Genomic DNA, 24,195 nt, shown 5'->3' on the forward strand with positions numbered 1-24,195 from the left:
GAAAAAAACTGATGCTACCATAAGAAACGAATTAAAAATTGAGATTGAATAGGAGATGCAGCAGCGTCATTAAAGATCATGATTGCAGATGAATATCATGTTAATCATTAAAGTTATTACGAAATCGTCACAGTCAGTTGGCATGTATAATCAAAGATTTACGTATCATAGGATCATATTTTATCTTTTAATATAATCTTTGATTGCACAGGCTAAAATACAAGTACCATGCTGTTTTTGCTGACTTTAATCTTGATTCACTCCGCGTAACCAACTAATTATTTTGTTTATATATTTTACTCAAATCTTTCAATGTAACCTAACGGGAACCAGCACGTTGAGATGCCGGATTGAACTGAAATTTTAGTAACATGAAACTATCTAGATGACATAGCCAATAGAGCCATAGAAACAAGGAAAAACTAACCGTAAGGCCATATAGAACAGATACCAGCACCACCCACCAACTTCTCCAGAAACTTCCTGCTTCGCACAGCGAAACTATGGAATGAACTGTTGCCCGCATTACTTCCTGACCAATACGACCTTCAAACCTTCAAGAAAAGAGCGTCCTTTCATCTTAAATTCCGGCAACGCACTTGCAACCCGTCTGCATCTACCTCCTATATCATTAAAAAACTGTCATTTTAGAAATATTACTGGCATAAAATACTACCTACTACTACTAATAAAACTGCAAGTTACTAGTAAAATTACTATAGTATAGTCAAGTTAAGAAAAAGTATGGAAGTAAGTCGTGTAGTCGTGCTTTTTTTGGATTTGTTAGATGGCGCAACTAGATTGTTTCCCCCGAGTTGCACCGTTTCTATTATGTACGGAAGACCGTTAAATTTTAGGTATAAACTATAAAGTGCCGTAATTTTGGAGTAAATTAAAAGCTATTAGGTTCAAGCTAAGTAGTGTATAGAGAACACCTTGGTGCATAGTATATCTTAATTAAAAAGATGTGCAATGTATGATACCCTAAAAAAAATTTTTTTTTCGATTGCGGCTCGAGGATAAGTCAGTCGGTTGGTGCAATCTCAAGTTAAGCTTTTTAAAGCATTATAAACATTCAGTTAACTTTGCACGCCTGGGCAAATTATGGAACATGTATTTTTTATTATTTTGTACATTGTGCTTCGGGGGATATTAAGAGAGACGTGAAAATTTTAAAAACGGTATTTATCTAAAGACACTACATTTGCACTAAATAAAAAATAGATGTTTTTACCGGAAGTTTGTCAAAAAGTAAATAGGATTAATCGCAACGATCTGCAAGCGAAGGTGGTTGGCAGCACGTGGCGTGGGGCGCGCGGGGCGGGGAGATAGCGCAGCGCGCAGCTAGGGTTTGCAATATCCGACAATCTTTCGGATCCGGATACATAGAAATAGGATATCAAGAACGACTGTCAAACTTCAAAAGTGCGACCAAAAATGAAATGCAAGTTTGTGCGTAAATTGTCTATGTGAGATCAAAAATAGTGATGTCATGTTACAACATATTAATAATCTATCGGTGTTTGACTGCTTTATCGACTACTAATTCAAATGTGTTTGATTGTATAAAAAAATGTTATACGAGTAGGTATGAAGTCGCTTCCCTTATGGTCATATAGGGCCCAAAAGGTGCCTATGAAACCAGCATCATATTTTAGTATGTTGTTAAAGCATGTTATTCTGACTAAAAAACCATTGGGAGACAGTTTCTAACGTGGTTAAGTCACCAGTTATGACGTCATCAAAATGGCCGGTGCCGTGTTCAGAATATTGCGTATACCACAGCAAGTATATCACATGTAAGCTTGTGTGGGGTGTCAATTATTATTGTGCGCTACAATATCGTTTATACATTTGACCTTACCATAAAACCATACCAAAAAACCTAACCATAAATACCATAGTTTGCGAGAAATTTTAAGTTTTATTCAAATTTTCCCGAAAAAAAAAACCGTTTTTTGTTTTCATCAACTTTACTAGTAACTTTACAGGAAGACATTGTATCAAGATATGAATGCTACATTAATAAGCTATAAAATTCCATTAAAATTTTGAAAATCGGTTTATAAACAAGCAAATTACACTATTTTTGTTCCATACCGGATGACACCACCAAGAGTCGGATGGCTGTTTCAATACAATTTGCAAGGCAAATGATGTTTAAGTAAAGGTAACTTGCTGAACGATATTTATAGTAAAGTAATATTTTCGATAAAAGTATTATTATCAAAGTTAAGAATACTGAGATCGTTTTATTGTAATTTACTCCGGATCTAGCTAATTAAAGTTACACACTAATTAAACAATTTTTTTTTTTACGTATTATTTTGTCCCAGAGCATGCACCTTCGCATGCGCAAAGCATAGTGTATTTAAATCCGTGTTTTACTCCCCCACACCCTGTACAGCGTTCTTTGCACTTGCAAGACAATAGCTCCTTGCAGAGGTGTACGCTGGTCCATCATTTTTCTTTCGCCAAGCCTAGTTGCAAGAATCTAGCATTTGTGGGTCGCTATTCAGGTAAATTGGTCCCAATGTGGGTCTGTTAAGCCCTTTTTATATGCTGTAGGAGAGCATCCTGTTGAAGGAATATACTCGATCGCTCTGGTTTTTCCTAAACAAGATCCTCCTCGCAGTATTTACATTACCTATTTGTGTCCCTACTGGGAAGTTATATGTAGGGTTTGCAATTAGAATATTGTGATATTCTAATTATTCGAATATCCACCAAAATAAATATCCGAATAAACTGATTTAGATAACACAGAAATAACGTTTTTAACTATGTTTTAATACAATGATATCACTCCAACTAATTTTAAATGATTACTTGATTACTATAATAGCTAACATAATGTTATCTCTAAAACCGTACTTAATAAGGAGGGTTTATATCTGGATTAGCTGGTGCATAGTTGGAAATACATCCAATGCCTCACCTCGTGTTCATTCGTCATGAAATACTAACTATGAAAGCAATACTTACTTACTTCACTGGATCAGTGACCCAAAAAGAATCTTGGCCTTTGATACAAGAACAACGTCACTCTGCTCTATTCTGCACCACTCCACGCTAGTTGGATACTCCGAGGGTGTTTTAGGGCTACATCGCTCCTGCGGTATATCTTTTCACAGCCCGATTCTCTCCCGTCCACTCCAAGTGACCAAGCCTGCGAAGTCGTGCGGCTATAATCTCGCTAATTATATTGGGTGCCGCAACTTGCTACTCTAGCTCCCTATTTTTCCTACGCTTTCATCTTCTCTATCTTCATCTCTGATAGGTCCCAGAATATTCCGCCAGAATTTCGTCTTCTTCACTAAGAACTTGTTCTTTTTTTTCTGATTCAGAGTCCAAGTGTAATACTTACCGATGTCATTCATCAAAATCTAATTATTGTCTTATAGACTTGTATCATGGACAGTCTACTGATCAGCTTGGACACTAGAACTCGGCGAAGCGCTGCTGAGCATCCTCAGGCATTTTGGATTCGAACATCTATCTCCTCTTCCCGATTACTTTAGGTAGGTCTTTTCTTTTCGATCTACGGTGGCAGCATGGTTCTATTTTTATCACTTGTCACTATGCCCTTCATGACAAATGATAAAGAGCCGACCATCTTAGCCCTATTCATTTGGAGATATTATAGTGGTTGATTATCAGACCAATTTTCTCTCCTTCCTACTCTACTATCCTAGCCTTGGCCTTCAGGTTGCTTTTGTTTTGAGCCTATAGCCCCAAGTCATCAGGATATCCAATGATCTAATGTTTGCATTAAGCAACATTCGCATTCATTGTATAAAGTTACTGCGTGACACCTGTATGTACCTATCAAAATTGATGTGCTGTTAGTATTTGAATTGATTAAATATATGAAAATACTATATTTAAATGATAAAATGGTATGAAATTATTCATAAATTTCATTAGAAAATTGTTCCGGTTATAGGTCAATAACCATATTTAACGGATCCGTAATATCCGGATCTTATGACCCGATATCCAGATATTTCGGATATCCGGATCTCAAACCCTACGCGCAGCGATTGTTCGCAAGAGCCGTGCTTCGTCGGTGCATCTACGCGCGTTCCTTCTCTTGCCACTAATCACACGCTTGTCGCTTCTGTGTATTTATTACTCTACTTTTTGGTACTTGATTACAAAACTGCATGTTCCGTATAAAAATGCCAATTTTTTATGGGGTGCGAATGTAAACAAAATCAAATGAATATGATTGCATCAATTTCCAATAGTATTAAAATTTCCCCCGAAGTACAACGACAGTAAAACATGAAAAACTACTTTCCGGGTGTCGCACCATGGTGCGAATTTGACATTGGATTTAGATATTTTTTCTAATTATTTACTCAATTTGCACCGAGTACATTACTTTCCCCAGACCCGCAATGGCCAAAATAGATTTTTTTTAATGTTGTTTTTTTTTTACCTGTTCCGTAGCTTAAATTAACATAAATAACACGTGCGAATTTAGATATAAGTGTTGTAAAACGTACGCCAAATTACACCGAGTACACCTTTTTTCTCTTCTTAGTTATAACCATTACATTTTTAGCCCATACAAAACAATCCGTAGTGATTTTATTAGTCCTTAGAATTAGTTCCTGACTTTAGTGAAATTTGAGTTAATTTGACCGTACTACTAGTATTCTATAAGAAGTTTTCAATATATTCAAGGTAGGCGTACTTAGATAGCATGATGCACCCTCCCCCCTTCCCCCCCCCCCCCCCTTACTCATACACATTTTTAAGAGCTATTGAACGTGTAAATCTTGAACGATCGCCAAATTACACAAACATTTCCAAGATGGACTATTAACCGTTTTATAGCTAATAGTGCCAGCTGTTCCATCAAATAAATAACCTAATGACGTCACATCATAAAATGTACAGTCAAGGTTGTGAGACATTTATACAGTACAACGGTTCTTAGCTATTTCTAGTTCTACCTGATCGAGAAAGCCAAGGTGAGGTTAGTAGGTAGTTAGCATAATATTTAATAATTAGGGAAAATTGTTATTACATTTCTTAATTTAATGTTCGTGGGAAAATACAAGAAGGTATTTGTTACTGAATATTAAATTGATTCTAGAACATTTGTTTCAACGGTCAACGTTCCTCAACACACTAAAGATCTTTAGGTTTTTTTTTTTTTTACCACGACGGTGGCAAACAAGCATACGGCCCGCCTGATGGTAAGCAGTCACCGCAGCCTATGGACGCCTGCAACTCCAGAGGTGTTACATGCGCGTTGCCGACCCTTTAAAAACCTGTACACTCCTTTTTTGAAGAACCCCATATTGTAGACCCTCGGGAAAACCTCGGAAGGGAGCTCATTCCACAGCCGGAGCGTCCGCGGGAGGAAATTCCTCTTGAACCGCACAGTACGCGACCATTTTGGTTCTAAGGTGTGAGGATGAACTCCCTGCCGACGGCGAGCGGTGCGGTGATAGAAAGTGGCCGTTGGCATCATGTCAAACAATTCCTCAGAACACAGCCCATTGTACAAGGTACTTTAAGTAACTTAACACTTAACTTTAATTTTTACTCTTATGTCCCGGTGTAATTTAAAAAGGACAAAAGCAAATCTAAATTTGAATTATATTGGAATAAAAGAAGGTTCCAAATTAAAAACTGTCAAAATGACTCTGGGACTTAGGATGATATAGTGTACATTCCCAGACTTGACATCGGTGGTATGTCAAGTCTGGGAATGTACACAGTAGTGATAATAAGACACTACTAGCATGCAATTCAGCAGTCGCCCTCTTTGACAGCCGACAAAGTGGCGTATTCATGTCTGATAACATCACATTTATTAAAGAAATTCATGTTTTCGTTAAAGGAAATTGCCTATACATCATCAGCGTAACCTTGTATCCGGGAAGCGAGGTCGAGACCTATTTTCGCGGCCCCCACAGCGAATCGGGTCCGAAATATAAATATTTGCGATTCCCATACTGAAAGAGTAACGTCTACTTCAAAGTATCTAGGGCTAGTTGTTTTTATAATATTTAAGGCGAACTGCAACACGAATAAGCGATGAACTGGTTAGTTGAATAGTTGACTAGCGTTTAATATGACGCCGATAGCTGTCAAACCATACATGTCGAACTATGGAAGGTAGAGTTAAGGAATCCAATCTCCATAGGCAGAAATTATGCAAAAGTGTCCAGTGGTCAGCTATAAATAATAGTTCCAAATCTCTCCAGAGTAGCGCTAGATTAGCTAGGGACCTAGGCGTTATTGACGGAGTGAAGTGCGCTGTCTATCATTTGATTATTTTTTCAAGTATTCTAGGTATTGTAGCGCCACCTATTTAAGGTTTTTTGATGACACTTTTTGGTATATGGACATTCCATTCCTTATCTCCACCTTCCGTATGTCGAACTTTTCTATAAGCAAAATCGAATAACGAACCGAAATAATCGGTTGTAACTGATTATTTTGACAAAATTTCATAACCGATTTCGCTCCCATCCCAGTACGTCAGTACGCAGAAAAATCGTTATATAATAGAGAGATAAGAGAATCTTCCATCTCTACGCTACGATAATTTTCCTACTATTGTTTAGAAGTTTTACGAGCAATGGAACAATGGAGCACTAATATGACGAAACATTAATTCTAATATAGAATTTACTTACTCAGTTTTCGAGCACATGCCACGCAAACTATGTATACACGCGTTGGAAAATGAAAAACACAAATATAGTATTTGGATACGCTAACAGGCCCGAGAACACCTTGCGAACAGCACTACGTTGAAACTGAAAACAGATGTCAATGCGTCGATATTTAAATAGGTTAATATTATTGCTTTTTACATATTTTGACGGCCGGTTTGGCCTAGTGGGTAGTGACCCTGCCTACGAAGCTGATGGTCCCGGGTTCAAATCCTGGTAAGGGCATTTATTCGTGTGATGAGCATGGATATTTGTTCCTGACTCATGGGTGTTTTCTATGTATTTAAGTATTTATAAATATTGGTATATTATATATATCGTTGTCTAAGTACCCTCAACACAAGCCTTAATATTGAGCTTACTGTGGGACTTTAGTCAATTTGTGTAATAATGTCCTATAATATTTATTTATCCTATAATATTTTTAGATATGTATTTTGTTCATGTACTGCTGTTCTTGTACCTACTAACAAAGTTGTAGCCATTCTGCAGAATGTTGTAAGCAAGCAGTTTTAAGACGAAAGTCGAGGACCCCCGTAAAATCGCCTTTTCATACAAACGTAGTAACGTTTTCCTGTCTGGATGTTAACATTATTAAAAATATTTTGATACAATTTGTTGTATATGAAACACAGCTATGCCCCTTATAAAAGTTAGGAGCACAAATATATGTATGAAATATGTTTTTCCGCTCATAATTTTTACAATAATCTAAAAAAGTCAAACGTAGGGGCATAGCTGGTGGTTAATACATCAAATTATGTAAAAATATTTTTCATAATGTCTATATCCAGAGAGGAAAATGGGGACTACGTTTGTTTGTAGAAGCGGCCGTCCCCTTTCCTCTTAAGAGCACTTTCTTGTATCACTTGTATGGTCAAATCGGATAAAGCTGGTTGTCAAAAATCGTGGGTTCTAGGTGACCTCGGTTCTGCTGTAGAGCAGAAAAAAAGTTGTGCTCGAAAAAATGCAAAAACTTACTAAAAATTCGGTCCGGATCCTTATCCAGTACCCCTAGTGTAAATTTGATCGACATCATAACGTGACGAACGCGTTTGCGTTAAGTCTCATTATGTATAGGATTTTGAGTTTCCAAAACGTCCCGCTTGGCGCGCTCTTTCTAAATCACATACAAAATGAGACTAAACGCAAACGCGTACGTCACGTTTCGAAATCGAATTTATTTACACTAGGGGTACAGTACACAGAAAAAAGGTAATAACGTTTAAACTGTCAGTTTTGTTGCAAGACGTAAACTAGTATGTTGCGGTTGACATTACTCTTTATTTAGGTGAAGGTCGCTAATAAAACGTAGAGGCCACAGTTATTAATAAAATGCATGTATTGTCATACTTATAAGCATGCATTAAACTAATTTTGCGGCGAAATTGAAATACATATTCATTAGACAAATTTTACTACTTCAGTACACTAAATTTTAATACTTGCAATTACTTCAGCAATTACTCATAACTGTACTTTCTACATAGTACGAAGATAATTCAAGCGATCGTGAGATTTATTATCTTTCTTGATAACTTCCTCCGGCCGTTTTCCGTGATTGAAAGAGACTCTGGAGCAATTAATCTAACATCAAAGCTATGACATGCAATATCAAAACTTGCATCTCGGCTATCTCTGATGATATATTTTGCTGTACAAGATCGAAGCATGATAACCGACAAGATGGCATTTTGATTGCGCTATGTGAAAATTCTATTTTATAATTCAATTATCATCGCGCGGGGCTCTGTTGATAAGATTGTTTGGAACATAGATTTTTAGATAGGTATAAAACTTTGGTCCCAACTTTTGCGATAATAGGATGACTGCTATATTTATTGGCCGCTCCATCCATACAGTACAGCATAGTAATTGACCACTCCCTAGTGAGGCAGAAAGAAACAAGGGAATAGAAGTTTAAAGAATAGCCAATAACTATAGCAGTCATCCTAAAACAATATTCCAACTCAGAAACTAAGTATTAATATAAACCTATAAAATACATATCCTACCTACGGTCTCAAATATGTAGTCTCGTGCTCCGTGACTAGGTACATTTATTTTGTCGTTGTGTGTTCTCATTATACATACTTGGCAAACTTCAAGCTACTTATAATTTGAAGCCCCCAAGTGATGTAACTAAATAACGTGATTATTCAAACTGCCATTTTATGGTCTCATACTAAAAGCAGCACTCTTAACGAACCATCGTTGAACCCTATGTCGTTGCAATAAGGTTTACGAAAAATCAGTTAACAATATGGAAGATGGTACAATAGAAATTTACCTAATGTGTCGTAATAACGAAAGTAAGGAGAGAATCCGTGAAACGGTTTGCGTAACTTACATGAATTTGGCCGACACCGTTGGTTCAACAAATTTGTGCAATATTAACTTAGAATTTTACGCAAAACCGGTTGCATGTTAATTAGGTTATATGTATTGCGGTAGTTTAATTGTGAACATGTAGTAAATATATTTATCTGCAACACTTCACATGGGTGAACCGTCTAAACCTTGGGACTTGACAAAACACTTTCTAAGCCACCTCTTAACTGAAAACTTGAGAAGCGTGAAAAAAAGATAATCTTATAAGCACGAAATATAAAATTCATCTTGTATGTATCGATCGAATGTAATAAAATGTTTATGAAGAAAGTGAAATGGTTTCCGAGAAATCGCCAACACACCAATGCAAGGCTGAAATTTCTTGAGATTTAACATAAGTAACTTGCAAAAATTGTTGTAACAATTTGAATGTTCTTCTTTTTAATTAATGATTACTCCGTCACTATGGGATGACATAATAAAGACCTGCAACATTTCTTAATGACAATATTTAACGTTTAGTTCTGTTCACGTTCACACGCTCTATAAAACCAGTTCAACGACATTATAGCGTCATCTAATAAACTCTCTAACGCTATTTTATGGCTTCGGGTTATAACTGCATTTATGTGCATCCACGTTCAGGTTACTTCCATCTGCTTTCATCGAGTGGTTCGATACAGACAGAGGATCCTAGGCCCTTCTATAACACAGCTTTATCGGCTGGTGGCTTGAGAAGAACGTCTATTTTAATTAATAATTAAGCCTATATACGTCCCACTGCTGAGCACAGGCCTCCTCTCATACGCAATAGGCTGGCTTAATGCGGGTTGTGTATATACAATCGAACAGACTGATTTGTGACCCACCATAGAACGTTTTCACAGTAAGTGTCATTAAGTCATTAATATGAAAGTTTTCACAGTGGATCAGGCAGGAATCAAGTTGTTAAAAAATACCTACACAAATTCTAAGCATTACTACTTTATCCCACATCTGAGCGAGGTTTTAGTCATAATGATATACATTTTTTGGTACAGTTATAATACAATAGTATGGCAACAGATATAAAAATATTTCAGTAGCTATTTACTCGTACTCGGTTATGAGTCGGAAAAGTCTATTACATATAAGTGGTATAGTGGTACCTATAAATGGTCTATTTCCGTTATTATAATTTAATTGCATGTTCCCACCGTCCGTTACGTGTGTAATATTAACTTTTCATCGCACTTGCTCGAAAAAGTTCTTATTTCATGCAGGTGTACTGAAGGACAAAGGCCTATTTTGTTCCCGTGGGAGTTATGGATTGTGAAAAAAAAACTATAAGTCCCTAGGGAGTTACAGTTTTTTTTTTAATTATGTCACTTTTTCATACAAACCAAGTAGCATAATAAATGAGTTAAGGAGTTTTACTTTTAAAATACTGACGTTTATAATTTAACATTTTTGTTTATGTTTAAAATTAAATAATTCGATTAATTTAACAGCCGTTTAAAATATTTTTCCATAATTATTAATCGTGGCTGAATGCCGAATAGGTCTGTGCCCTCGATGCTAACCTGTCAATAAATTACAAAATGGCGGACGAATGTTTGATATGTCACCGTATTTAAGAATTATTTCGTTTCAAATTTAGTTTTTTCTTCGCAAGTGTGATGAAAATCATTGTGTGTAAATCCGGGGGTAAGAATATTGCAAACTCGGGTCTTTAATATCACCCTCGTATCCAAAATTTCACTTACCCCCCTCGTTGCACAATGTACTATTCTTGTGACATGTTTCTTATAGATGACGTGTACTTGTGACGCGAGTGGCCGCTAAATAATTCTGCCCCGGATATTACAGGTCACCCCCGCTAACCCAGATCGCAACGTCGAAACGTTCTCATGAATATATTAATGTATTATTATATCTACATCTACGGTACTAGACAAATGAGTTTAAGACAAATCGGTACTTTTACATTATGTGTAATTGTGTAATAAAGTGCTTTCCTACTCCTCGGAGAGTTCGTTTCAACGCAGCTGGCCAACTTTATTGTCACGCGTGCAATAGAGTATTTAAGAGCAAGTTCGGCCTGGCCAGCCACATTAGGGCTCATGCTAGACAACGTCCATAATGTGTTTATTTAGGGTCGCCGTCATCGAAAACGATGAGGAGGACTATATACTTTCCTACTAGTCAAGTCAGTTTCTTTCTTGAGCTGTCAAAACGATTATATAACCTATGTGGAATTTATATGAAAACTGCACAAGTGACGTCACGGGGTCAAGTCACCACTTTTTTTAGTTCTATACTATAGAACTATTTTTTAGTTCTATACTATACACAATTTTTTTTGATATTATGTGAAAAAAAATTGTCTATGTTTTTCTATTAATTATCTGGTGCTTTATTTCGTGCATGGTGTGAAATAATTTATTTTAAATACAGGCAAAAGATGTTGCATATTGTGGCAACCTAACGACTGGTAACCAATGAAGATTCTAGGATCAACTGGGCTAAATCCAATGAAACTCACTTGGCAATAGAAAATATCAACCCATCTGTTTCAGTTGACATGCTGCTATGCTCTCATTCTTTGTCTACAGTAGCACGGACTCTTGTATACATTTTGCGATAATGTTTGTAAATAGTAAATGCAAAATGTATTTCGTGTCTTTGATCCTTTAGGAGTTAACATACACCATAAAGTTAAGTAAAACTTCCAATATTCCACGGTAGAGGTAGGTCATAATTGTATGCCGCTCAAATTCAACTGCTATGCTAAATTAGAAATATAATTTCATCTGACATTAAAAATAAACAGAAACCGTAAACTTTTGAAACGTAGTAAATATAAGAGCCTCGGTAGAGAGTACCATTTGGCGTTGAAACTCTAGGTCCATGGGGTCCCAGCGCGCACAAGTTTTTTGGAGAAATCGCGAAACGTCTGGTTGACGTAACTGGTGACCGAAGAGCTGGCGGCTTCCTCCCACAAAGTATCAGTATTGCGATACAACGAGGAAATGCTGCCAACATCCTTGGTACAATGCCTCAAGGGCCTATTTTAGATATAAGCTAGTTATAGTAATCATCTGTATATATCCATTATGTATATTGTTATTGTAAATAAAAACAGAAACCTAACACTTAGCACTTTATTGTGATGTATTGTGCCATTTGTGTTTAAGGGCCGCGAACTTCAATAATCGAAATTAGTGCAGGTATTTCCTAAGGCACTACAATGATGAAAGAGCATTAGGGGTAGGCTATAGGGTACCAGCAGGTTGACATTGACTTCTGATCTTCGAATTAACTAACGCCCTTGGTTGTTTGTTTGGTTGGTTGGTTGAACGCATGCGATCACGAAATGTAGAGAAAATGACAATGCGCTTACCGCTGCGATTACCGCGTAAAACAATATACGGTCATTAGATTATGTGATTTACGTTGGATGTGCGGCAAACGCTTTATAGCAATAACCTACGAACCACATACCTGGTATTATTAAGGTCTCCAGAGTCCAGAGTTGAAATTTATATTTAAAGTATCACAATACTTCTCATTAAGCTTTCAAGTTGAAGATGAAAGTTTCCCAAACTGTCATGTTATAAAAACACAATACAAGCCGCTGACTTGTGTAGAGTTTTTTATCCTGATTAACTTGTAAAGTGCGTATCGGGACTCGGGGCACGTTCGGATTAAAATTTACTCGCATTGAGATTAATGTGGATGGATGCCTGTGTTGGCTGCGCGGGTCAACACACCGAAACTCGTTTACACTCCAAGCCGTGCTCGTGAGCATTGCGCGAGATGCACAGACTCTGTGCGCAGTTGAATCGTTCTTGTTAGTGCGTTCATTTCCATTGACTTTCACGTTATTGTTGTTGTGGACCTGAAACTAGGGGGGTGCTGGCCGGCAGATATTGAAAGCCACGAGTTAATAAATATTGAGGTGTAGTATTGAATAAATCATGTGCTGACATATAACGCGGTGGCAAAGTCAAGCTTCACGAGTTATCGTGTTTTAATTATAATACAAACACAGAAGACTTTTAAGACTTCCATCGCTGCCGGGTTTCTAGATCCCGCGTACCTAAATACACTGACCAAAGAAACTCTCCCTCCATTAATCGCAGTTGAACGAAGTCAGTTCTCCTCATACTTGAGCAAATAATAAAATGGCTAGGCATTTCTGGCGCATATTTAAAACCCAAGAATTATATCATTGTACGTTTCTCTCAGTTAAAGGCAATGCCATTTATTTTAGTCTTACACTCTATTGTTTTGTCCGTCCGCATGTCCACTTGGCTGTAACCGCAATTGACAAAATTGCCTCTATTTGATTATAAATAGACATTCCGTTCATTCATTCAACATTCGAACGACCTTAACAATTGAATGGTCCGTAATGGGACACGAAACATGACTCTTTGGAATTGTTACAGTACTGTACTGACCTTATACTTTTGGCAGTAGAAAATAAACAAACATTGTGAAATCATGACAAATATTAGCTTATCGGCCTGAAGCGACCAGGCCTCTATTTTACCAAACGTGACAATATTATCACAGAAGAATCCTGGTAAGGGCATTTATTCGTGTGATGAGCATAGATATTTGTTCCCGAGTCATGGGTGTTTTCTATGTATTTAAGTATTTATACATACATATTTATATATTATATACATCGTTGTCTAAGTACCCTCACCACAAGCCTTATTGAGCTTACTGTGGGACTAGTCAATTTGTGTAATAATGTCCTATAATATTTATTTTATTTATATTTGTCCTATTTAACTATATCGAGATAGAAGTTAATCGATTTGTAAGGGAACCGAGCGTGTAACATTTTGCGAAGATACTTTGACGTCACGAGTGTAATTTTGTGATGGGAAACATAAATCGCGCGAAAACGATTCAAAACGCGGCAATCTATTTCTAGGTATTATCAAAACGGATATAGCATATACGATTTTCCACCCTCATATGAAAGTAGAACGGGTGTTGCGTTCGCCCAAGGATAGGATAACTTATAAACAGTCCAGGCGCTTGATAGGAGCTTGCTGGGAACCACGAAGGGCCGGGCCGAAATATTTGAACCAGAACCAAAAACTGACACATATTTCTATAGATAGAGGGATTATATTCTTAACTCTCCGCTAAAAGTCGTGTGTCTACATCAAAATGCCAAATACGGCTTTCTCTGATCCAAAGGTTTCCTTTGGCAGAATTAATCTCTGTGTTTATAAGATGTATTTATGAAGTGGAGCCACCCAGATTTTTGATGCAGGTGTGGTAGTGGAAGGAAAACAATAAAATAGTACGTACAAACGAATGATTACCAGAGTAAATGTGTTTTTTAAGTCCTTTATTGACTGTCAAGTCACTAATTGTTAATTTGGGCCAAATATTCGTGCGATTGCCATGAATATCAAGTTACGGTGTCAGCGTTTAGGGCCGACCTACCACGAGTTAGTTCGTCTATTAGGGCATCGAATGAAGCATTCATGCTTGTGACAGGATTAAACTTTTGCTATTGATTTGTATTCACTACGAAGAGGAACAAATGGTTATTACCGTCAACTGCTTCAACATTGCCTACCATGCCAAACATTGCTTGCCTTGAAAAACAGTGATTCTCTATCAAATAACTCTCTATGTCGTATTCCTCTTAACGGTCACCCTCTTCCCATTTATAATTAAATATAGATAGACTGATAGGACTGTTTTTCAAATCAGGCAATGTTTGGAATGGTTAAGCAATATTGAAGCCGTTGAGGCGTGACGGTACTGCACGATGGTGTTTTAGTTTTTAATGCGGCGCACCAATTTTCTTTGAAATGTATATTTCGATTACATCTAAGGGAAATAAGGGGAAGTATGATCCAATCACACATGTCATCCTTTTACATTCTCTATCCGTAAAGATGTGTCTGCGAGCATATCTGCAATTAGCAACAGCCTTTGTTTATATAACTAAGAAAGCATCCCATTAAAATACATATAATAGTCATTTGTGCAGGGCCATTAATCGTGTAGACAGCGATTTTAATTCCGCGCAGCAAAGCTTTATCGCACATTACGTTCCATAAGAAGTAAAAAGTTATGAATGAGTTTCGTAACTTCCGTATGGCGAATTGTTTAACGGAGCCTTTGGTCATTGCTTACAGAGCTCAGGTGACACGAAGATTTGGACTAACCAGCGTAAATACGACTTGGAGATTTTTAACAACAAATGTAATAGGAGAGTGCATATATAGCTTGAGGTGATGAGCCTTTGACTCGTATGCATAAGCGATTGTTACAATACCACTGGGAGTGATATTACATAGGCCTGTTTTAACCTGTATAACCTGCGGAAGTCTCTTTTTAACATTTAAATTAAATAGAAATAGATTTTCGCTTAGCTTACAATTTGTATGCATTTATAAAACGGCTCACTTGTCGATAATTTCAATAAGTAAGTTGAAAAGTCCGCCGAAGTTGTTGACTGTGGCTTTAGATCCATGACAACTAAGTATAAGTAAAAAAAAGTAGGTTTAGGTTCGATCCGGATCAATTCAAATATTGTATAACAACACATCTCGGGCTTCCTGCGTAGTAGCATAGTAATAACATTATAACACCCAACAAGTTCACTTTTTACTTTCACTTTGTAATTCGTTAATTTCACGACCCGAGTCGTTATTGTGCTGATGAACTGATACATTTCTATTTTCTCACGCGACGATTGTCCATTTCGTAATCGCTATCATGCAATAAGAGATAAGACCTTGCGTAAAGATACTAGTGGAATGTTTCCAAAATATTATCGGTTTACGCTTTGTAATCTGGCCCATTAACGAAGACATCCGTTAAACCATTCATTTAAAGATAAAAGTATTTACATTGATCATTTGAGGGTATCGAACCTTGTACCTGTTTTTACAAGCTTTTCTGTTTTCTAATCAGAAATCACTCTACTCCAGCGCTAAGAAAGCAGCGAATGTGCGGCCACACTCGCTGCTGGTCAACACCCCTCGGACGTAATTACGAGGATATATGATGGTGATGGCCACAGGTGGTCCGGCCTTTAGCTCGTCACGCTTAGCGTCGAGTTCTGTGCGTCGCCTGGTTTCGAATTCACGCAACTGCGTCTGCACAATATGCCTCCGCTGTCATCAGCTAGAGTCTCCCATGTTCTTGGCTCTATATGAGCTCTCTTCATACATATATGCCGCCTCAGCACAATTTTTGAACTGCAGAAACTGGCCGCCTTGCTTAATCTTACCATTTTGCAGTTCGTAGTAGAAGGTGCGTTTGCGTTTACGAAGATGAAGCTCAACAATACCTACTTACTAACAGACGTCTTCAAAGTTAAGGGCAAATAGTGCAATTATTTTTAATTAATTTAAAATATATTAAATACCTTTTGATTATTAAAACTTCAAATATCTTTACTGATACTTGGTTGCTAAAAAAGGATTTATATTTGCACTTTACTTAGTATAAGTAGGATATTGGTATACACAAAATTGCGTAAACATCTATTGATATAAACACGCAATAAATTTGGCAAGGTATAATTTGTTTCACAACTCCAACCAATGCCTGTTCTTGGCAACGTCAAGGTCTAATTTTGTTTTACGTTAAAAAGCGGGGTTTCATTTATGACCTTTAGAAGCGGTATTAGTTTTTATGTCAAAATCAAGATAAGAACTTTCTTGTATGATTTAACAACCGCAATCTTAAACATTGTATTGCTATGCTATAGAAAATACTAACAGGAATTATTTTTTAGTATCATTCTTAATTTACTTTTGCCCAGATACATTTCCTAAAATACTTTAGGAACGGTCGTATATTTACAAGTCGAAGAAATAATAATACCTTCGCTAAGAGAAGAACAAAACTATCTTAGCGAAATATTTCTGAGACGTGAGATCCAGATAACTCTTGTAAAGTATTGCATTGTACTGCGACAACGCCAACATTATCAGTGTCAGTGTATGTGTTTCTACACTTAGCAAACACCCTAACAATGTTTAATTCATTTTGGGTCTTCCTCAAAATTTTTCCAGACTCCGAAACGCGAACACTAGGGTTTCGAAACATCATGTCATGTTTAACATAGATATTATGACGGCAATATTTACTAACCTCTAGATATTATTTTTGACAAGAGTGACCAGAACACTGGCGGCCATTTTTATTGTTTTGCCAACATTCGTGAGTCACAGTGTAATAATTGGATAGTACTTAATACTCATAAGTTATCATGCATTGTCCACGCAGTTGTAAAACATAAATATGAATACTGCCGAAGTACAAACTGAAGTATAGCGCATTGTTTCGCTTAATTGTGAGTCAGTGTTCCTATGCAAAATGTGACAAAATGTTTTGCTGGCTCAAGATTAATGAGGCTTGGTTAGTCATCTCTTCCTTGGTGAGTAATTAGCATTATCAAGACATAATGAATTCGTCTAATTAGCTTATTGTGTGTAGCCTGCTTAGTAAAACCTTAGTTACAAAAAATGTTGAGAGCTTTGGGGTTTCCGTTCTTTTGCAGATTATGGGTACAGTACAACCTGCAGAGTGCCCTCTACTGATGTCACATTTCGAAGACAAACACATACGAGGTCCAGTGGCGTAGCGTGCCTTGGCGGGGCCCCGTATAAAAATTTGTTTGAGGGCCCTTAGGAAGGGTAAAGATTTCTCACAAAAACGCACGTTGGGGGCCCCCGTGGCCCGGGGGCCCCGTATAATTGATACGGCAGATACGGCGGTAGCTACGCCCCTGACGAGGTCTGAGGATTCGATTCGCTTTCTCGGTCCTAGTTTTCAAATGCGCGAACTACATGTTCCGAGGTCTTGTTCGTAAAATTACTCCAGCTAGGCACAATTCATTGATCTGCCGCTGAATTCTATGCTTATCGATATCGACAATACCTCAAAACTACGCATTGTTCACGAAAACAATAGTCTTATTGCCATTAATACCGCATTTCAGCTAAACTCGAGTACAATACCATTCTAGTGACGTAACCAGCTATTGCCGGCAGCTGCAAAATACATATATGACTGAATTCCGACACAATAACAGCAACACTAACTGACCTTCGGTAGTCCTTATGTCTCAGCAATAAGGTTTACAAAAGGCGAAAGAACATTGTTGATGATGGTACAAAGGAAGTAACATAAGTCATAGACTGGTTTAGTCATATGCAACGTGATTAGTTATAGAAACAGTGGTAATTTTAACGAATGAACTCAAGGAGGTGAATCATTTTCGGATCGGATAGCTAATATCCTCGGATCTCAAATACACGCTAGGAATTAAAAGGATTGTCCGGATCCGAAGCACGTATCGTTACAAATCACGCATTATCGTTTTTTTTTTCTTAATTTGCTACGTTGGTGGCAAGCAAGCAGAAGAGCTCACATCGCAAAAATCGCGGTTAAGCAGTTAGAGAAGATCTGGAGGAACAGAGGATTCAGCAAAGCAACCAAAACCAAGCTAATGCGCACCCTGGTCTTCTCTATATTCCTGTATGGTTCGGAAACCTGGACTCTGAAGGCGAGTACTCGGAGTAGAATTGACGCATTTGAGATATGGTGTTGGCGCAAGACGTTTGGGATTTCTTGGATGGCGCGCCGGACTAATGCGTTTTTTTTTTATTTCGTCATGATTGACGAAAATAAAAATCTAGTGCCGGTTGTCATCCATTTGTCTCCAGAGGATCCTTACCTTAGTTACTTTCGACACGTAGCCAGACGGGAGCCGGACTACTTCGAAAAGTGCATTATGTTTATTATGGTGGATGGAGGACGGGGTAGTGGACATTAGAGTTGCAACGAATATTCGGCCACTATTCGCTATCTGGCCTATTCGGCCACAATTTCACTATTCGGCCGCATACCGAATAGTGAGTTGCATAGTATTCGGCCGGATACCGAATAGTAAGTTAACACGTAGATAACGGTAAACGAGGGGTAAAAAAAGTAACAAATTACAAGTGATCAATTATTAAGATCAGTATAATCTTTCAAACTACCTTTACATTCATAGATAGTACAAAAACATGAGAAAAATAATACAAAATAAGAAAAATTACACACACGACGAAAACGAACGCACCGCAATGTCCGCAATTCAATCCGCACTGCGTGCAGAATAAGCGCAATTTCTATCAAAGAGTGCCTACAGCGAGAAAAAACTTGCAACTTGTACGCACACGCGCGTTTGAATTTACTTCATTGTCTCGCGCTCTCACTCTCGGCTTTAATCCCTGCATCACCTGAACTCCATAATTTGTTTACAGTACATATGGCGCTAATTTACCACCCTAGTACGGTAACTAGCCCTATACGTGCGTATGTCGATAATTTAAAGGGCCATATATACTGTAAAACGTTACAACGTTTAAACGTTCAATTATTGACATTTAGCGATTACCTTTTTGCACGTGTATTGTGTACAATACACGTGCAAAAAGGTAATCGCAACTTGTTTTTTTCCTACTTTTCGCACATGTATCGTAATGTACATACTATTCTTTCATTTAGTAGTATATTTAGACTGCCGCAAATCTGGAGAATTACCTTTTATTACCACACTTTAATTTAATTTCAAGCGCTCAAAATGTAAAAAACCACATACGCAAAATTGGGCTTTAAATAGGTACGATTTGCTTTGCAACCGCAGTATTCATAAGGCACCAAGATTATGTAGGTTAAAGGGTTATAAAATGTGGTTACGCAATCGTTGCATAAATGCGTGAATGGATGAACCGCAAGCCGCTAATGCATATATTATGAACGCGACTTATGCGACATCGCCGTGGGTCAGACGCGAGCGAGACGCGGATATTATTCAGTTAACCCTCGAATGTAATTTCTCAGACACTTAAATCATTTTTCTTGCTTTTTATACTTAATGGATTTTGCAGAAAAAATCAAGCAGATGCTTTAGAAACGTCAGGTGGATTGGCGACTGTAGGACGTGAGCTATACGTACACAAAGACATCAGGTGTTTTATCGACACCTGCTTCGATACAAGAATGTAAGTTATTTAAATGTTCATGAACAATGCTAAAGGACATTTCTTTGTTTGATAAAATGCTAATTTAACGCTTGGCACGACTGTACAGTGTACATGTAAACATTATATTGCACTTCACAGTGAATCCCTCTCACCGAGCGCAGGCGCGAGCGAGATGGATGACCGTGCTCGGGACCGCGGATATCATGTTTCTGTGTATTAATTTGTTGCAAGTTTTAAAAAAGAAAAAATAGCCGCATTATTAGAAGCAATTTTGATATTGTTTGTGCACAAATCATTAAAAAAAAATTAAGTGCGTTTTAGACCTAGGTATGTTCGTTATTTTTTTTTCTATCTATTTTGAAATCCCTAGAGAAAATCCTCAAGATTGTTAATTAAATTTTTGACAACCCTATTGTTATCTAAACAAGTGCGAGTCGGAATCGCCCACCGAGAGTTCCGTACTTTTTAGTATTAGTTGTTATAGCGGCAACAGAAATACATCATCTGTGAAAATTTCAACTATCACGGTCCATGAGATACAGCCTGGTGACAGACGGACAGACAGACAAACGGACGGACAGCGGAGTCTTAGAAATAGGGTCCCGTTTTACCCTTTGGGTACGGAACACTAAAAAGCGTTACGATTTTTCAAAAACCCCGCTCCTTGGACCTACGGCATCTTACAAAGCCGCCCCAATACAAAGTTATATAAAACTTGCTATGAATCAGCATGTCGTTTTAAAATGAGAACGTAACTTTGATACATGGCGGTGGCTATCTGCTTTTGACTCTGTCCGAGAATATCTTAAGGGGCCCACTGAGGACCAGTTAGCCCCTCTAGATAAGCTACGCACGCGGTGTTCGGCGCAGCGCACTCCCTCCTGCTTCCTCAAACTTCGTGCGTGAATTGCATTTGAAAAAAGTAACGAGTTTATAAGGAGACTCAAATGGATTGTTGCAATATACACAACACAGTGACGCAAAACTGTTTCTTAGAATTTAGAGACGCACTGCCATGGGTCTAGAGGATGCAACAACGTATGGAGGTTCACGATACAAGGTCAGGGTTGGTGAAAGGGACCGGCCGGCCGAAACAGGTTCCCCCGGTCAAGCGGCGGGATACTCGTAGGCCATTGTACTTACATATAAGTTACGTGGAAATTATGTTGAAACGCTCGATATTATGATGTTGCGGTAAGAATTTCTACAAATATCGGGCGGTAAGGCATTAATTTACCTGGCTACTGATTATTTAATTATCTTGAAGATCATGAAACACATTAAAATAATATTTTTTTTTTAATATTTGTCCGATTTTCCATTTTAGTTCAAAATTGGTACAAAAGAAAGATCATTGGGTAGTAAACTCGGCAATTTAACTGTCATTTAAGTATCTGCATGAGATATAAGAACAGACCTTAAAATATATCAAGTGATATAATAAGGTACTTAAACGATATTTTGGGCGACATTGGATCATGGTTTATGTAAAACCAAATAAAACCTTTTTTTTACACAAGTTATACAGGTAGCTAAAGACAGAAAATTATTGCTTTTTTACCTGACCTGAATCATAGTACATTATTGAACTCAGGCAGACGAGTTCAGGCAGAAGATTATATTTTATAATTTTGTGCAGGTGGAGGTAAGGTCACTGCGTCCATCTGCCAACTTGTCAGCATTCCTAGTGTTGTCAGTTAGCTCGATGTATACAGTATCTGTCTAGACTTCAAGGCTAAAGTTAAAGCACTGACAGCTTGAGCCTTTGTGCTTCATTTGAGCCTGTATTCATGCCAAAAAACAGACTTTTTATTGAGTTTTTAACACGTATCATTACCATGGCAATTATCACTATTTAAATTAGTTGAATGACGTCTTATCAGTATGAATATCATCAGAAAATCCATTAAGCTCTTATAATAATCAGATTAAATAATACGTGTATCGATGCATATACATTAAATACTAGTCATTAGTCATGGTTTTCATTCTGTTTTCGATTATTTTTAACGTTATTGTATTTATTCATCATTGAATTTAGAAGGTTGTTTGAATTTGGTTTATACGCCTAGAGATCTTTTAATAATATCTTCTGTAAGTCGTTTTAGCGCGTTTTCCCCGTCAGAATTAGCTGTCCTATTTTGCGAAGCTCATAAAGAGTTATTTATTTACTTCTTACTCTCTTAGTTCGTAAAAGTTTCTTTCTTTGTATTTGCAAATCGAGTATTGGATATTGTTAAATCTTTACTTTCGAAGGTGACTTTTCCTTTGATGATGTCATGTCCGTCTCAAACTCCGACCGTTCAAATATTGCTTTAACGCGACGTGACGTCACCAAAGTGCACCGAGCTTCGCCTGGCTGCACAATTAATGAATTGTGCAGCCAGGCGAAGCTCGGTGCAGTGCGTCACGCTCAATTGCATTTCCGTTTTATAGCTGTTCAGAAAAATATAAAAACTGAGGTAAATATGCTTTATAGCGGAATAGCTGTGATACTTTATCTTCTCGTATAGTATTTTACGTCATAAGTACTACATACAAATATTGTATGTAATTTATTTGGTTCTAAATATATCATGCGATCTACGGAAGACCTACAAACAAAAGGCTGAATTATAAAACTGCATGAACTAGATCAGTGGTGGGCAAGCTTTCTTCATGGGGAGGCCAGAAACTTTAAGAAATTTCAGGAGAAGGCCAGAATTGCAGCAATTTTTTAATTAATTCACGGGCCATATACCTACTATAATTATTTCGAAGGACCTTTGGCGGGCCTGATAAAATCCTTTCTCGGGCCGGGGATGGCCCGCGGGCCGTAGTTTGCCCACCACTGAACTAGATGGGAGGTAATTCTTTTTGGACACGTTCCTCAAAATTGAAAAGTCGTCGCGTCTACTCGCGCTGAAGAAGGATATTACTATATTTAAGTAAAAATTGGCAAATAAGATAAAAACAAGGAGAGATTCTCGCTAGGTGCCTGGCACAAGGGTCAGATGCACATGGCGGTAGTCTTGGTCGCGGCGCGGATAGTCCGGCGGTTCCTCTCTGCGGCTCTGACTACCGACAGCTTGGGTACTGCCCCGCTGCTGCCGGATTCATAGGTTAGGTTTTTTTATATGTTTATATTCTGTATTGTTCTTGTATGTATTATTATATTTTACTTTTATATCCATGTTGCAAAAACCTTATTCAGAGAAGAAATATAATTAAAGGAATAAAAACAAGGAAATAATATTCGAGAGAGGTAAGTAGAGCTTATTGATGTTTGTTGGATTTTTTTAGACTGATGAAGTAAAAAAATAATCATATCATATTAGCTCAACTTGAAGGAGTAACGTAGTACGTACTATAAGACTACTGTAGTTTTGGAAAGGGCATCGACTTCTAGCCAACTATAACCGTTATCCCTAAACCAGTAACCGCAACAAACCATAGCAATCCGGTTTGATCCGCGAACTCCATCATTGAAATACTAAATTAATGGTGAATGCTGCCCTGCTACAGCAAAACAACGTTCCAGTGAGGAAATATGTATGTAATAAGCTGCATGTGTTGCCGTAAAGGGAAGTGAGGGGAAATTTAGTCTTCCCGGAAATATTGTCTATTATCGGGAAGATTACTGCGCCCCAAGTCATTACGGAACGCTGCTGTCGCTTGCTGTCGACTAAGCAATGCGTAGTTGGTCGAAACGTAAACGCCATGATATGGAGAATGGTATTTATTAGGGTTCCGTACCCAATGGGTAAAAACGGGACCATATTACTAAGACTCCATTCCCCGTATGTCTGTGTGTCTGTCACCAGGCTGTATCTCGTGAACCGTGATAGTTGAAATTTTCAGAGATGATGTACCTATTTCTGTTGCCGCTATAACAACAAATACTAAAAAATACATACACAAATGTCTCTGTTTGACCCAATGGTTGACTGGTAGAGAATGCCTTTTGGCATTAAGTTCGCCATTTGTACATTTTTCTTTATGTGTGCAATAAAGTTTAAATAAAAAAATAATAAAATGGTCCAAAACTGATATAGAAGCTATAGAACGAACCACACGCACAACATTAACAAAACACAAACACTTACACCCTAAATCTGCAGTAGAGAGACTCACTATTAAAAGGAACAATGGAGGTAGGGGCATGATAAACA

At 37.6% G+C, this 24,195-nt stretch overlaps 1 protein-coding gene and 1 long non-coding RNA gene across 3 annotated transcripts in view; one reads left to right on the plus strand and one right to left on the minus strand.

The window, feature by feature from the left end:
• LOC133523758 (uncharacterized) overlaps positions 1 to 24,195 on the minus strand; it is a 76,402-nt gene that overhangs the window by 44,200 nt on the left and 8,007 nt on the right. The window contains exon 1 of one of the 2 annotated variants that reach the window (XM_061859469.1): positions 6,663 to 9,843. The exons of the other annotated variant lie outside the window; for it this stretch is intronic. Coding sequence (XP_061715453.1) covers positions 6,663 to 6,679 — 17 coding nt within the window. The 5' untranslated portion in view covers positions 6,680 to 9,843. Of the gene's footprint in view, positions 1 to 6,662; positions 9,844 to 24,195 lie in introns of those variants that run through there. 2 annotated transcript variants of the gene reach the window in all.
• On the plus strand, positions 17,065 to 18,628 carry LOC133523772 (uncharacterized). The gene is made up of 2 exons (XR_009800276.1): positions 17,065 to 17,638; positions 17,805 to 18,628. It is a non-coding gene; the product is annotated as an uncharacterized LOC133523772 (long non-coding RNA).

The sequence above is a fragment of the Cydia pomonella genome, chromosome 12, assembly GCF_033807575.1.
Source record: "Cydia pomonella isolate Wapato2018A chromosome 12, ilCydPomo1, whole genome shotgun sequence".
In the NCBI taxonomy this organism is placed as follows: domain Eukaryota; kingdom Metazoa; phylum Arthropoda; class Insecta; order Lepidoptera; family Tortricidae; genus Cydia; species Cydia pomonella.